At 31.0% G+C, this 17,283-nt stretch overlaps 1 protein-coding gene across 7 annotated transcripts in view; it reads left to right on the top strand.

Annotated features, from left to right (window-relative positions):
• LOC141451695 (ATP-binding cassette sub-family G member 1-like) overlaps positions 1-17,283 on the top strand; it is a 137,077-nt gene that overhangs the window by 114,950 nt on the left and 4,844 nt on the right. For 6 of the 7 annotated variants that reach the window (XM_074123203.1, XM_074123206.1, XM_074123207.1 and 3 more), the window contains 9 exons: positions 9,066-9,211; positions 9,908-10,149; positions 10,225-10,326; positions 10,410-10,531; positions 11,595-11,763; positions 11,923-12,023; positions 12,117-12,272; positions 12,421-12,587; positions 12,774-17,212. In XM_074123203.1, the coding sequence (XP_073979304.1) occupies positions 9,066-9,211; positions 9,908-10,149; positions 10,225-10,326; positions 10,410-10,531; positions 11,595-11,763; positions 11,923-12,023; positions 12,117-12,272; positions 12,421-12,587; positions 12,774-13,011 (1,443 nt within the window). In that variant the 3' untranslated portion in view covers positions 13,012-17,212. Of the gene's footprint in view, positions 1-9,065; positions 9,212-9,907; positions 10,150-10,224; positions 10,327-10,409; positions 10,532-11,594; positions 11,764-11,922; positions 12,024-12,116; positions 12,273-12,420; positions 12,588-12,773; positions 17,213-17,283 lie in introns of those variants that run through there. The other variant, XM_074123202.1, reaches the window with a different exon arrangement.

Genomic DNA, 17,283 nt, shown 5'->3' with positions numbered 1-17,283 from the left:
AATTCTATTCATGGATAAAAAGGTTTACCCTTGGTAGATATGTAATGAAATAAAATACTTACAAGTTGTAGGAATATAAACAGGAAAGGCCCTTATACTATAGAATTCTGACAAATGAACAAGGGACGTAGGACGTTAAAAAAAGTTATTGTGAGCCGAAGGAAGGTAGAAAAGTTTACCTTGTGAAGTTGGCAATTTATTGCAAGAGCTTTTATGTACATAAATTGCATTTTACCAATCAGTAATGGCGGAAACAATTGAAACCGTTTTCCACGTATAATTTTTTTTATTTTCATTTATTTTTCTCACTCTTTAAAATAAAAGCTTTGTAATCGAGGCAGATTTTCCATTTTGTTTGTAGTATGTCTCTTCAGTCCCTTTTATAACTTAGTAACTCTGCGTGTGTTTGAAAGCATTCCACCGTAACTAAAAATAAAGGTTCACAAAGTTGAAATTTGAATTAATTTACGGAATCAATTGTCTCAGTTTTTAAAAAGATTTTCTCGCAAACAGCTGCTGTAATTTTATTTGTACTTAGTTTAAAGATTGCAAAAACATAAAGTTACAACTTTTTATTTATTTATTTTTTTTTTCCTGAAGAGTTATGATTTATTGTTTGTATAATATAAAAAAATTCTTGTAACCAATAGCATGGCGAGGTTATTTCATAGGATTACATACAGCAGTGCTAGCCTTCAATTATTTATTTAGTAAAACTCTTTGCTAACAACATTTCTAGATAGAGGGCATATTTTTTCAATTTTTACGCAGAAATAGATAGGCAACGGTTTTTTAGTAAATAATGTTTAAATTTCCCATCAATTTTCTGTAAAAAAAACAACAAAGATTTGATGTAGTATATTTGATTTTAATTTGCATTTTTTGCTCTCTATACTACAACTTTACTCAAATATTATTAATGATATTTTTTTTATTTTACTGTAACCATCATTCTACAAAGTGCAGCACTATGCGCATGATCTGAATTGAATAAACATTCTGACTGTAAAAAAATAACAGAAAGAAATTGGTAATGATTTTCAATTCAAAATAACTGCGTGATATACTTGCAACCCTCTACATTCAAATGGAAAAGCCGATTGCAAAATTGATATTTTATTCATCTTGAGATCTAATAAACTTTTAGTAAAAAAAATGGCAATTTCAATTTAGATAATTGACTATAAGAGAAAGTATTTTTGACTGTATCAAACAACAAACAAATTAGTTTACATTCTATTTGTCTTCAACAACAAATTTTGTTGTTGTTAAACAGCAAAATATGTTACGTATTTAGGGAAAAGAATTTACTAAACAGCGTATAAAGTTGAAGTGCTCTTAATATCAATTGCAAAGGATCTGGTTTGTTTCTCTCGTATTGACGAGGTAGTCCATATTTTACTATTTGTTTATTTACAAAGAATGGATCTGGTTTTTGTACGGTTAGAACTGAGTAGTGGCTGTTATTATCTACATGAGAGAGGCTTAGGATGTCGAATGTTCATAATTCTTGAGTGATGCTAGGTGAGTTCATCATATATTTAAGGAACAAAAGTTTGATAATAAGATCTCTTTGTAAATTAGATATAGGGTGTTTTAACAAAGGGTTCTAAAGAGTCTACCGTAAACATGTTTATCTTACCCAGGATTACCCTTTTCGCCGTAAGAGTCTTTGCTATCCGTGGTGCTTTATTGGAAATAAGAAATCCAAGGAATGTTTTGAAAGTTGAAAAGTGTTGTCGGGGGCAGATGACTGACTGCTACTTTAAAAGATTTTGGCTTCCCTTCGAGTATCCCTGCTTATCAGTGCTCACGTAATCACGTAGGGTCTTCAGGGATGGTTAACGTGTTCAACTATTAACTACCACACGATACGGAGCAAGTATCACTCTATACTCTCGATATGTGGCTGTCATGGTGTCCCTTGGTGGCAAGGACTAGATTTTAGAGTAAGTTTACTTAGTCCGGACTGCTACCTAAATCTAAAATAAGGGTTTGCCTTTAACCGTCGTTCGGTAAACTTTATTGGGCGTCCTGTGGCTAAGATATGCGGATATTTTTTGAGGGGGAACCTTTTCAACTTTGGTTCCTGGAGCATTTTAGGCTGAGTCCACTCGTTGTTTGTTCTGACAACATTGTCAGAAAGAGAGAACAAACCTCTCTGATATCCTGTTTGAAAAGTGTCATAATCCCTGATTTGCTGCATGATCAGAGGCACCTTAAGATCAGAGCAGATAATTGGGACACTCTAAACCTTATAAGAAGAGAATTATACCTGCAAGAACTTTTAAAAGGTCTGCACAATATGCAGCTTTTTGTTTTTTATCTATTCTCTTCGGAGTTTAACCAATCGAATGATCTGAGGCTCATAAAATTAATAAAGACATGAACCTTACCCCCAAAATTCAAAACAACCTGTTTATTTTTCCATCTATTCTAAAGAGTTTAATTGTTTAACTATTTAAACAAAGTGAAAGTTGTAGAGTGTTGTTGATAAAAATAGACTTTTTTGTCTTACTATTATTATTGTTGAAGACTTAATTTAATTTGACCAGCCTGACAAGTCTCGACGTCAACTTGCAATATTCCCATTGCTTGTAGTTCCTTTAATAAAAACGGTAAAAATGGAGTGATATTTCATGCACACTCCTGTTGGATAAAAACATTTCCAAATCTTGAAATACTCGTATAACTAGCAGTGGTGTTATCTTAATTTACATCGTAGCGGCCCTTCCAGTTATGAATTTCGACCCGTAACCTTTCCTTCTTTAGCGAGTGCGTGCTGTTTGACTTCCTCTAATTACAAGTCTACATATGTTTCTTCTGTCTATATCCACCATAGTTTTGAGCCCAATCTGACATGTCTGATAATACGATTTGAAAATGATTCGTGTTTTGAAAGATGTGCAACATTACACAGAATCCGTGGACACTCTCAGGATCGGGTCCATTGCCAAACTCATCATACATCTACTGATAGACTGAGAGACAAATCCCTGGCTTTTTCCTCAAAATAGATGTATAAGAGCGGCTCATGCTCATGTCCCTCTTGGAGCTAAGACAATTGGAGCTAAGGACTCTGCAAACTGCAAGGGGCCTTCTTGGATGTCCGCTGCTAGGTCCTTGTCCACCACGCCACTGATCCCTAACTAATAAAATCCAGTCGATTAAATATTGTATTTAAAATAAAAAATTAAAGCATTGTGCATTGTCAGGCTAAAAAAAACCCTGACTGTTGATAAAATACTCGTGTCCTTGAACTGTGCCAAAAAGTCATTGTTTCCGTTTGTCGTCCCAATTCTGAATGCTCTATTGCAATGATTAAGAAAGAAATAAATGGTTATTAATTTATTTATTTATTTTTCCAATTGAAATATTGCCCTTTACAGACCACCTAGTGGTACAGAAGTCCATCAAAGGGGCTTAGTGCTGCTCTCTGTAAAGTAAATTTAGAGCCAGCTTACTCTTGGCGCTGACTCTTTTAATACTTTGTGCTTATTCTAGTGATAGATTTAATGTAAAATCCACTGAACCCACCAAACCCATAGTTCAAAGTTGAAGATAAATGGATAGCCTCGCCATAAATTTTGACCACTGATATTCCTGTTCGGGACAAACTAAGCCTCGCTGAAGCTTCTATTCTATCTTAAACCTTTCCAATGTTCTATATTCTAACTTCCTGTAGCTGGCGGTATTGGGGCTATTGTGACGTTTTCGAAATCGTATTTCCACTGGTTTCGATCTACTAATATTTTCAAAGTGATTTTTCACAAAAAAAAACAAGTGTGATGCAATCGAAAGTATCGCTTAACAAGATGCATTATTCAATTTTGGAACGATTTTGCTTTTCTTTTTCGAGAAAAAAAGTTACTTTTCAAATTTCTTTTAAATTCAAAGTACATCGTGCAGCAAGTATCTCTCCACAAGCATACTCCAGTTGAAACGGAGGAGTACTGTTACAGTGCTGATAGGTAGATAATTATTTTATTTTTTCTGGCGCCTCAGCTGCTAAGTCTTGTTGTGGCTAACGCTAACATTTCTCCTGCCTCACGTACAGGGTCTCCGGCTTCATTCACCAGCTAGTGGGATAGAGATAGTAACATCCTTCGGGAAACTAACTAGTTACTAGTTAAAGAAAATATTAGACTAGGTTTTTTTTTTTAATCGTACAAACTGTAAGGATGTACTTCTATTACAGTCAACTGTAAAGAGAAAGAGGTCTGGATATCGTAAAGATATTAATAATTTGCGAAATTTCATGAACAATTGCCAAATAAACGATGCCTAATGGCTGGATTGACACAATAATGGCAGAAATCAATCTGGCGGCAAAGAGGTGGTATTTCCAATAGTCAGTAAAATACGTGCTCCAGTTGAAATTGAATTGTAATCCGTTGCTAAATGGATTTTCGTGTATTTGTCTTTGAAATGGAACAAACAATTATTTGAATGGCATGCCAATATTATTATTATTGTGGCAGACCCCTCTCCATCTTTGTTCTGTCTTCACTATTCAATGTCAATAGACTTTTTCCCGCAGACAGCCGACATAAATAATTTATTCCTAATACTATTTTCAATGCTTGGAAAATATCTTGAATGATAAATTCAAACTTCTTAGATGGTAACCATTTTTATAAAATATTTAAGGAAACTAGTGCCTCTACATTTATTTTGTTCACTATCTACTCTTGCCATTTTAATCTATAACTCATTTCGTCTTTTTTTTTAATTACAAAAGATGATCGAAATTGTAGAAAATTTCAAATGTAGTAGGGCTTACCAACATACTGGTCTTTCCACTAAGTTTGTGATAAATATTTTAGGGCTTATAAAAAAAAAAATTGGGTCTTGACGGCGTGGAACTTTGTCCTCTACTGGGGCTCATCCCTCATTTCCATACCCTTCAAAAAACCCTAAAAGCCTTACCCGGTTGCCTTCAATATCATGAGAGGTATCTTTGAGCTCAAAATCTCTCCAGCATTTATTTCAGATTGTAGCATATAATAATGGCAGCAGATTGGGCACACTGAGGTTTTAAAATATTAGTATACTGTTGCCCCAACAATCTCATCAGAATTCTACCGCTCAGAGCTGATCGCCCGGTCTGTCTTGTTGTAGATGATTTGCCATCTAAAAGCCCTGTTATTTGCATCTTACTCAGGGAAGGAATAAACTTTGAAACGTCTTATCCCTGCGAACCTTTTAGGCTGAAGGCCGAGGCGGACTTCTCCCAACAGCTTCATCCGCGTTCCTTAATTTCTTTGACTCTAAAAAAGATTCTATTTCCTGACTGGAAAAATATAGGTGCCATAAAATGTGTAATAATGTAGAGGAGAGGCCAAGCGAATTTTATGAATTCAGGTAAACATTCTAATTATTCGGTAGAATTTTGGATTCGGATTTGATGCTGGAAGATTTTAAAAGAACTACAGGTGGGGTGCAATGAAACCGGTCACCGTAGTGACCGGTTACCTTGAATCATATAAAAATAAATAATATTTACGGCGAACTTCCTAAACATATGACCCAAATTACCTAACAGTCACCTAAATTATTATTTCAATAATTCAAATTATAAGTAGAAATAAACGTAATAGCAACAAATAGGCCCATTAAATCTGATTGGCTAATAGCTTTTTCTATTTCACGCTGGTAAAATATTTGAATTGCTTAAGTGCAATCTATCAATAACAACTCATGCAATTAATTCGTTTAAAACATATTAAATTGCAGATAATTAAATTCATAATTTATGTATTTGATTTTCAATAAATTGTTTATTTAATTTTAATAGAATTATAAATAGCTTATAAAATTGTTTTTAAACGAGTGTTGTAGAAACAACATCTTCCTTCGCTCCGTAAAACTATTCGAAAAGCTCTCAATGGCATGCTAACATACATATCTGGTTACACCAAACCACCTAGCATAATTCTTATTTTGTAATAATATTTAAAATGAATTAATTAATAAATAATTAACATAATATATAAATAATATAAACCTTTTAAGTCAATACTGCTGCCATCTAGCGATGAGTTTTGCAACTACTCCTAATAAGAGCAGTTCTTTATTTTTGGCTTGATGATGTATTTAATTTATTTTGATTGAATAAAAAATTAGCTTGCACTTGGTTATTTACTATAATTTCGATCTGTTAATTCTTATCAGCTGGTAACATTTTCTAAATTCATTAGATTTCAGGAAGTTTTAGACGGATAAATAATAAGATGAAAGTGAATTTGATTTTTTATTGTGTATGTAATGTAATTATTACATAAATAAGAAATTATTATCTTATTAATACATACATTGAAGTGTAGAGGTTTCTCGAATTTCAAATCATTTAAACGATGCCTTAGATTTGTGCTGCCTCTAAATCAGGAACAAGGGTCAATCACACTTCCAAGGGAATCTCGAGCTTAAAAGGTGTTTACGTCATCAACATTAGTAAAATATTCATTTTACAAATTTTATTATTCAGTTGTGATTAACTACTCGAAATAGATAACCATGCTAAAGGTAGTTTTAGTTATATGTGTATGTTTCTATTGGTTAGACAAAGGAATTAAATGGTGACGGTTTCCATTTATTGGGTACTTTACCTAGTTATATATGAGCAGATTGCAGTGGCGGCTAAGTTAGCCACTTTAAACAGTTTGATACTCTTGAGTGTAATGTAAGGAAGGTGCGGCCCTGGAAGATGTAAAGCCCCTCCTGCAGAGCCCCTCCTTGATTACAATTGCTGCAATACATATATCTCCAGCAGCCGCTTTCTCCTTGGGTGCGTGTGCTCTGTTCCAGCTATGCTATTCTCGCTTTTCTATCACTCTTCTGCAAGATTAAGATGTTACATACAAATTGAATTAACTCCATCAATTATAAAAGTTAAATAGTTTTCAAATTTTAAAGTTTTTTTATTTATTTAAATTTAAGTATTAAATTTATATTAAATTATATATTAAATTTATAAAAAGTATTATATATTAAAAAAAATCTGGCTAAAGCCTTTTTCAGTGTTCCTTCGTTACCGTCAACATTGTCCATCACCGAGCTATAAGAGTCACCTAAGGAAACAAAATCTAAGGGCAGGATTCGAACCTTAGGTCTCTACTTTGGAGTTTCGTGCATCGTTTTGTTTATATTATCTTTATATTACGTTTAACATTATTGACAAGTTAAGTTTGCCGTTCAATTACTTTTTGTACTTCAACTTTTAATGCACCGTTTCATATGTTAACCAAATTTATCAATGTTAGTATTGTTCTATGGATTTGCTTCATTTATTTTCCCTCAGAAAATCATTGTTTTCTTTGATTAATCTTTTTCAAGTAAATTCTCACCGCAAATATATTTTTTACCCTTGAATAACTTCAAAAAAAAAATAATAATAAAACTTATTGTGAATCTATGTCAGCATTGTTAACCACAAAACCAAATGCGGTAGAAATTTTTTAACAGGACGATCATATTTATTCATCTGTGAAGTCTCAAAAAATAAAAATACTCGAAAGTGAAATTAAGGAAAATACTAAATTAAATAAAATCAGGCCGGTCTTAACATCCAGTTAGAAAATTAACTGTTGGAAGCACTGTCTTACAAATAAAATGAGGTAATTGAAAGATTTGCATTGGGGATCTCCTCCTAATAGTACACGCTATTAACCATTACTCCAAACTTCTACCTCCAAAAAAATACTATTATATTTTATTAAGTAAATTATTTTAATTTAAATTATTATTTGGAGGTCTTTTATTAAGAAAAGGGATCATTTAAATTTAATAAATTCTACGTAACAAAGTTGAATATCATAATTTGGTATCCGTGCTTTCAGGTTATAGCAGCTGTTTGATTACTTGCGATCGAACAAATTGCTAAACGTAAGTGATTGTACACTCTATTCACTTTTGCAGATCTACAATAAATTGATTATTTTAAAATGTGCTATTAAGAATTCTAATAAATTTATACTTGCGCTGCTCAAATTATTAGATAGGTAACTAATGATTGCGTATTTATTGGGGATGTGAGCTTTTGGTGGTTCTTACCCTCATGGAGTGGGAATCATGGTCCTATTCTCAAGAAGATCCGTGAGAAGGACGTCTGAAAACCGGTCACAGTAAAAAGATAAGAAAAAATTGAACACTCGAGAAAGTGAATAATACTTTTGGGCGATCAGATAAGTTGTTACTTTATATTTACAATAAATAGATATGTAGCTATAGAATGTTATGTATAATATGTAGGTTTACCGACTGATTAAAATATTGTGAATGTTACACTTCGTTTGGGTGGAGAGTGCTCTGACGTTACGTTACATTCTCCATAGTAAACGAAGCTAATCAGTGAATAGAACAGTTTAGCTTTTAATTTTCTAGAGATATCTTAATGCTGTGCTGTGAAGCGAGTACTAACCATTTCAAGATAGTTAGATATGAGGTCCAGTCAAAGAAAAAGTTTAATGGAAATTATGTAGTTTAAAAAGCTTGCCCCCAAAAAAACTCTCATTGATGAATACTTTTCGTCAAAGTATTCTTTCAACAATGTTCTCAAGTGTAAAATCATAGTTAATAATGCCCAATGCAAACTTTTGGAAATAATGGGTTAAATCTAACAGTTAAAAAGAGGTTTTACTACGTAGAATTAGCAGGGTGGATATAAATGCACTCTAGTTTCATTATGTTGGCCAAATCAGGTAATAAAATATTCATGTGTAAAGCCGGTGAGGTTAATGGTGGTCATTGCGTTACAACATTATGCATTATAGCCATTCGATTGATATTTTGGATTGATATTCCTCATTTTACTTACATCTAAACAATTAAAAAAAAAGTGTGTAGATTGAAATAAGAACGAAGTGATACTTTATTTACCTTACGCAATAAAGAGTCCACAAGCACCATGTCGAGCTATTATAGAGTTTCGTAACATTAAATTGATAGGAATCGTGATTATTCTGATCATGTAAGGTAGTTAATTACCAATAGATCTGTTTTATTATCAGCAGATAATAAAATAGATTTACAAATAGATCTGTACATATGTATATTTTTTCCCCCAGGTAGAAGAAATTCTAGCCACGCTTGGTCTAACATCTTGCGCTGATAACTTTACTGACAAAATATCTGGTGGGCAAAGAAAAAGAGTATCTGTGGCTTTAGAACTCGTTAGTAATCCAACTGTAGTATTTCTTGATGAGCCTACAACGTAAGTAGAATTAATTTAAGTTCTTTATTAATACTTACAAAGTATGAAAATTGAATATGATTGAACCTTACTGTGAAACACTGCATGGCACTGTCAAGCACAGTTTTAGGTAATATAAATGCATTATTCATAATGGTAATTTAATCTTTAGAACAGCAATAGAAACAAAAACAATAAAATTAAAACAACTCAGTTTTAAGCAGCAGGAAGGTCATATTGTGTCATTTTTTCACTATTACCTTCTCTTTGTTATCTTTCTCACTATCAGTTTAGAGTAGTGCACTCGTAGTTTTGTGTACAAGAGCATGACGACCTTTTTTAAGATCTTGAGTTTTTTAAAACCTAGCAGAATACTAGAAAGATTTTTAATAGATAGTGAAGTTCTGAAGTTACTAGATTTAGCGAAGATTTCTTTGTTTTTAGAAAAATCGGATTCTTTGCATTAAACTATTTTCAACTAACAGAATGAAGGATTCACAATGTAGATTAGTATGTATATCATTGTTTTAAAAGATTCAAGGTTACTTTTGTTCTTATTAATTATAAAAGAAAGTTCATCTAAGTACAACAATATCATTTGAAAAACAATTAGCAATTGTTTAAATTTATGTTGTATTTCTTTTGAAGCTATTTGAGTGTACCAAGCCTTACTTTTTTTTGCATTCTTTAATAATTGTGCTACGTTTTCTATTTTAGTGGATTAGATGTGGTCTCAATAAATCAAACAGTAAAACTATTAAAGATGCTAGCTCGCCAAGGGCGTACCGTAATTTGTACCATTCATCAGCCGAGTGCTTCTTTATTCGATCTATTCGATAGAATTTATATTTTAGCCAGAGGAAAATGTATTTATCAAGGTGAACCCAACCAACTGGTTCCTTATTTATCGGATTCCATAGGCGCAGAATGTCCCCATACATATAATCCAGCAGATTTTAGTAAGTACCCTTAAATCGTTTGTGTTTAAACTTGCATGTCAATAGAGCTAGTCATTTTGTCATTCATTGTTTTAGTACTTGAGATTCTTCAAGCAGACGTAATCGTTAATTTATGTGAAAGTATTGAAAATGGTAAACTAATTAAAACTTGCAGAGAAGATGATGTTACATCAATAGGTAAATACATAGTATCTGTTTTTTTAGAAGTAATAAGTATTTTTGCATCTCCTTTTTTAAATCTTGTTATTATTTATTTGCAGTTAGTTACGATAAAAGTTTATATAATAAATCACATCTGAAAGGACTTCAGTTTCCAAATTCTTTTTGGACGCAGTTTTGTATTCTATTTCGTCGAATGATGTTACAGAAAAGACGGCATGTTGTAAGTACAAAAGATACTATTGACTATTTTTGAAATATTGCAGTAGCACATAACTTAGTATACTGCCTACCTTTGCGTGTAGTGTAACCATTGTTTTGTATCGATGTATTTATTTTACACATCAACCTGTGTTTTGTGTAAGCAGTGGATTTAAGAAAAATCGTACTTTCATATTGTGAAATTTATTTGTACTTAGAAAAGCCATATTAAAGCGAAAATATTAGAGCGTCCCAGAATTCGTGCCACATCACTTAGAACTCCTACTTTGTTTCTGCATTACCACAATCCACAAAATAAACTGCTATCTTATGTTTATTGTTTCAAATGCTTTAGATGAATGAAAATATTCGTAACTTTCCGCCATTTGGCTACTTTTTGTTGTGATTCATCTACTTCTTATTTAATTTTAACTTTGTTTTCTTACTGCCCTTCAAGAGAAAAACCTTGTTTGTACATTCACTATGACGATCTTTCGCTGCAAAAATTTACAATTAAATTGACATTTACTTATTTCCGAGTTCACTACAGTACACATCTAAACTCTACCTCTGCTCGATCATCTACAATCTATAAAATTCGCCCTAAACTCTGTAATAATTTGTTCTTATTGTAATGTACATCATTCTTAGCAATGGGGCCAAAATATAATGCTGCTTTTACTTCTTCGTTTTGATTATTGAGAAGGTTATTCAAGTTTTTAATGAAAATCTGTTACAATTCAGGAAGCTCGTGAGTAAAACGTTATCTTTAATGTTTCTTGTATTAGATTCCTGATTGTACTTTTGTTTGTTTTATCCAAGTTGTGATTCTTGTATTCTTTAAAACCGACCTGTTTCGTACTTTTTGCATTTTCTGAGATAGGCTCGGAAACTTCGTATTAGGAAGCAAATTATCCTCACAAACCTGATGAAGTTTCTAAAATTTAAAATTCTTTTGTAAGTTTAGTGTATCCATTTGTTATTTGTTTAGATTGATTATTTAGAAATACCTAATAAAATTAAAGCTGATCCAAATAATGTTCTACTTGTAAATTTTATTCTCTTAATGTGTTATTTCTTTTCAGGGAGGACTTTGGCTTCAAATTATACATCATATATTTTCTGGAGTTTTAATTGGATTGATATTTTTAAATGTTGGAAATGATGCTAACAGGCCGTTTGATAATTTTAAATTTATGTTATGTGTGTCAGTTTTCTTCATGTATACACATTGTATGACACCGGTGCTAACTTGTGAGTAGTACTTTTCTCCATTATTTGGTTAATCTTTATAAATGCATTGAAAAGGGCAATCTGGTGAAACTAAAGCGACTTTAATTAATAATAATTTATTTATTACATCTAATCCTCTTTATTGCATTCTCTTTATAAACATATTTTGTATTACTTTAGACCCTGCTGACATTAAACTTATGAAAAGGGAATTCTTCAATAGATGGTACAGTTTAAAAGCATATTATTTAGCCAAGTCCTTTTCCTCAATTCCTTTAATAGTGAGTGGATTTTATTTAATATCCTTAACAAATTAATAATTACTTTTTAACACTAAATATTAATCTTTATTTATTTTATTTTTTTCAATATAGGTAATACTTGGATTTATTTTCATAGTCATAGTGTATGTAATGTCAGATCAGCCACGAGAATTCAGAAGATTCTCATGGTTTACCTTGAATTGTATCCTGATAGGGCTCACTTCTGAAGGTCTAGGCATTCTTATTGGATTTACTTTCAAGAATACTGTAAGTAATTTATTTAATAATTTATGTTAATAAGTGAAATTGGTTACATTTGTAGAGAAATCAAATTAAAATTTACTCTAGAATTTATCTTCAAGGGTCCCGCAACACGAAACTAAAACTAATCAATGTGTTAATTTCTTTCTTTCAGAATGGTACAGTCGTGGGACCATCAACTATGGCACCAATACTGATGTTAGCTATGCATGGCATGGGCTACGGACTACACATTGAACCTTTCATGGCATACGTAATGAAAATCAGCTATGTTAGATACGCTATAGTTAGCATAATTACTGCACTCTATTTGGACAACAGGTAACGTACTTTTAATTTTGATACTAGCTTAAGATGTGGATAAATAAATCTTTGGTGAAAACTTAACCTTTCTAGATCCAGAGGCGCTCTGGATCACAGACTCGACAGCACATCTTTTGCATGTCCTGCTCTACTACATCCACAAATATAAAAGATAAATTCTGAATAAAACTTCTTCTTTTTCAGGGTGATGACTTGTCAAGAAACTACAAACGAAATTTCTTATTGTCACTACGCCGATGGAAGAATGTTGGTGAGAGATCTGGGCATGGAAGGTGAAGAGACTGCACCGCAATTGGTTGGGGTTCTATTTTATTTTATATTCTTTAGATTTCTAGCATTCTTATCGCTTAGATATAGGTGTACTACGGAATTTTCAAATCAGTTACTCATATACTTAACGAAGATAATTAAAAGGAAATAATATGGACAATATCTTGTAAGTTAGTTTTTGTACAAAGTGTATATAATAGAATAGATTAGGTACAGTTCGGTCAGTATAAATAAAACAGTTCCTACCAAAGGTAGTCTGTTCAGTTGTGCGTGTTTTTTATTTTAAATTCTGTGGTATGTATATCTTTTCATCTGTTGCTCAATTTATTCTGTATTTAAGATAAAAATAACTGACTTCTTTTGTTTAAACAATTACTAGGTGTAGAAATAATGTTTACTTAACTCAACAACCTTGTTTAGGGCAGAATAAGATAAGTGTAACTTCCAATACCTTAAATTTACCTACAAAATGGATTATGCCCTCTCTCTGTCTCTCACAGAACTAAGGGAACAGATGTCTGTACCATTCAGACCCCGCTGTTTTTGAGTTTAACCTGTGAATAACTTGGATCACCAAATGGATCCTTTTTGTGCAAAGCTTATTTAAAAATGGATCACATGTACAGGTGATAAGATTGAGTTAAATCATATACAGTTCTTTTTTTATTCAAGTAAACATTATTTCTCATTCTTAATTATTATTTTGCATGCATTAAAAGAAATCTGCAAAAGTAAGAGATCTTAAAAACGGAATTTACCATTGAATAGTGATCATTTCATAAACAAACTAACACTTTGTTTAGTTTTGATCCCGTCAAAGTATAGAAGTAGTGAACTTAATGTTAACTATAAAATCTTGAACTGTGATTTTTTAGTTTTTTAATGTTAACTATTTATGTATACATTACATATATTTGTATACCATATGCATATATAAATACTTATACAGATTAATTATAATGTAATAAAATATTGTACACCAAATTCTATTTAATTTAGGTATCGCTTAAATTTTAGTTAAATTTATGTGTACTACTTGTAAACACTGATAATGAGAATTAGATTTTAAAAAGTTATCAAAAAAGTCAGTTTTACTGAGAGACAACTTGTTTAGACAAGTAATGTTTTAAATTAAGTCATAACTTTCCAAGTTTGTTTTTAATTATTTTCTATTTCTCTCAAATAGTTTTGTAATTAAAAGAAGAAATAAGTGTCATTAAATGTCACTGTAATAAAAAAAAAAATATTAATTTTAGACATCAAATATTAAACTTAAGCAAGTAAGATACAAGTTTCAATTTTAATGAAAAATGATATAGTTCTAACTTTTCTTATTTATATTTTAAATAACTTATTATTTGATTTCTGAGCACGATTCAGATTTTAAATTAATTATAAATAAGATATTTTCAGGGCTTTACTAATGTACTCTTATCTGTGCGATATACGTAACAAGTAAACTATTATTATAACAAAAACTTACTTTTACGTCTTCCACTCCTAAGTTCATATATCCGATTAAAAAAAAAGAAGTTATTAAACTTACTCTTTATATCCTCAGTTAAGACATTACAAATAGAACCATTCTAGGATTTCAATAAAAAATCCATTAATAAAGAATTAAGACACAAAAAGATAACTGAGGCTAACTTCAAAAGTCAGTGGATCATTAAAATTAAAAATAACACTAGAAATTGTAAATGATTTTTTTATAATTTGTATATAAATGTTTTTTATAAATAAAAGGTCATGAAAACTCAATAATATATCTTTTATTTATTTTCCAATAAAAAAACATGTTACATAAAAGAAGATGTAGAAAATTAATAAAACAAAAACAAAATAAAAATTATCACACGTTTTCCATAATAATACTTCTTTAGGAAACGTAAATAAGACATTTTTTAAAAAAAGAAATTATTAGTTCTAAAGAGATCCGTCAGAAAACGCCACTAGACGGAGAAGTAAAAAATTAGTTTCACAAAAATCCGTAAGAGAGCAGCACCTATTGGACCACTATATGTGCAATGTCACAACAATTTTTCTTCAGTACGACTTGAGTAAGGTAGGGGGTAGTATCGCTCTGTCGCTCGTCCAAAAAAAATCCGTAAGAGAGCGCCACTTAGCAGTCCAATATTGGACCACTATATAAACTGCTGTCACAACAATTTTTATTCAGTACGACTTAAGTGATCAAGGGGGACACATCGCTTTGTCGCTCATCACTCCAAATATAACTAGTCTTAACATTTGTCTCCCTTAATGAATCATAATAATGTGTTGTAGGAGTAAAAATAAATAAAAAAAACTAATTCAGCTAATTTAAGAGTAAATAAAAGATATATTATTGAGTTTTCATGATATTTTATTTATAAAAAACATTTATATACAAATTATAAAAAAATCTTTTACAATTTCTAGTATTATTTTTTAATGTAAGAGTCATGTAGATCGCTCTGTCGCTTGTCTCTCCAACCAAAGATGTGTAGCACATCTCTATCATCAAACATGAAAGTATCACACACAATATATGGCTCCTTCTATTCTAACATATTTATCATAAATTGTATCAAAGTAACATTAATTGCATTAAAATATTGAAAAATATTTTCCATGAATTAAAAATATTCTAACGTACGTACATAAATCTAGTCACACATTAATTGCATTAAAATATTAAAAAATGTTTGAATATTTGCCCCACCCTCCCACCCTGCGAAATTCACTTTGCTTTATAGTCTGGATGTGTTTCTACACACTCGACAAGGAAGATTCATTTTTTGCATTTTTCTCAACAGAAAACAATTTATTTCAGCTCACTTCCGGTATCATTAATTACCACTTACCTAATGCCATCTAATTGCCATAATGACTTATTTAAAGAAACCACAGCAAAGGAGTAATTAAAAGAAACAAAGAAAATGATTAACAAATCAACTTTAGTTTATGCAGTCTCTTCCAGGAAGCGGAACAATCACTGTTTTTATCAGCATTTTTTCAAAACCATTCTTCTTTTATCTCAATTCTCCAAATGGTTAGTTCAAATATTCACCACGAGGTAGCACTAAAACATTTATTTATTTGAATTCTGTTGATTTAACAAACAAATCGAAAATGTTAAATAATTTAACACTGTTTCAGAACTCAATATTCATATTATTTTGCTTAACGTTTTTTACATTAGTTTTTTCCGCCTATGTCATGACTAGTGATTATGCGTACATATAAATGATATTTATTTTACATTTATTTATCAGATTATACCAATACATTTCAAAATTCCTAACTTGCGTTAAAATTTTAAGAACCCAAAACGTGTCTTGAAAACAAAAAAGAACAATACGATACAGGGAAGTTAACTTAACAATAACTTACAAGCAACGATTCTCTTGAAAGTTATGAAATAAAGTAGAATGTTTAGTTATTAACTATAGGAGAGGACAAAAACCAGCATATTCCACAGATGTATGTATCTGACAGCATTTTTTAGCTGTTCAAAGAATTAATTAAATAAATTTAATATACAAAAGTCGAATGCACTCAATTAAAGCAAAATTCATAAAAATATAATCGTTAAAAGCAGTTTAATAATATCCAATAAAATATATTAAAGAACTAGTTTTTTTTAGGTTTACTTGTTCACATTATTATTGTTAGATCTCGATTTAAAGTTGTATTCTCGTAGACTTATTCTACTTTGTTAACTAAAGCTTGCTTCATTTTTTAATTTTACTAGGTCCATGTATAAAGTAAATAAATACATAATAGAAGCAATTACAATTAAGACTTTGTGTCAAAATAAGCAAAAGACTATAATAAAAATTATCCGTGGAAGATTAGCTGGTTAAACTTCTTTCAAATAATATTTTTAAGTAGATTTTTATGGGGGGGGCTAAAATGGTAAAATTGACTTGCTTTAGTCTTACCTAATGTGAACAAATCGATGTTAGCGTACGATTGGATAAGAATCAATTGAAATTCCCCTGGTGGTTGAACGTGAAATTGTTTTTGTCTGTATTGTTGCAGGTTATTTCAACAATATAGATATTTTACAGGTTAATCATGAATGTTATGTTTACCTATGAATTAAGCTTCTGTTTTACCAAGTTATTACAGTTTAACCACAAACATTAAACAGGTGATAGAAACTCTATTTGAAGTCAATATTATCAATGAAATTGTTTAATCAAATAATGGATAGTTTTCCCGCTGTGCCCCATTTAAAAATATGGACTAATTCTGAAGGTATCAAACTAATTGGATGGCATACTAGCCACATTTATGTCTGCAGTCTAAGCAAAGAGCAAATACTGAAGCCAATGGAATCACCAAAACTTCATTGTTGTTATGAGGTATAGAAACTATATGTGAATTAGTACTATCCTTTTCTTAATGTATACTATACTTAGTTTCTAATGATAAG

Source organism: Rhodnius prolixus, unplaced genomic scaffold (assembly GCF_049639745.1).
Source record: "Rhodnius prolixus isolate KJV_2025 unplaced genomic scaffold, Rpr scaffold_14, whole genome shotgun sequence".
Classification (NCBI taxonomy): domain Eukaryota; kingdom Metazoa; phylum Arthropoda; class Insecta; order Hemiptera; family Reduviidae; genus Rhodnius; species Rhodnius prolixus.
This window is presented reverse-complemented; position numbering and strand designations above follow the sequence as displayed.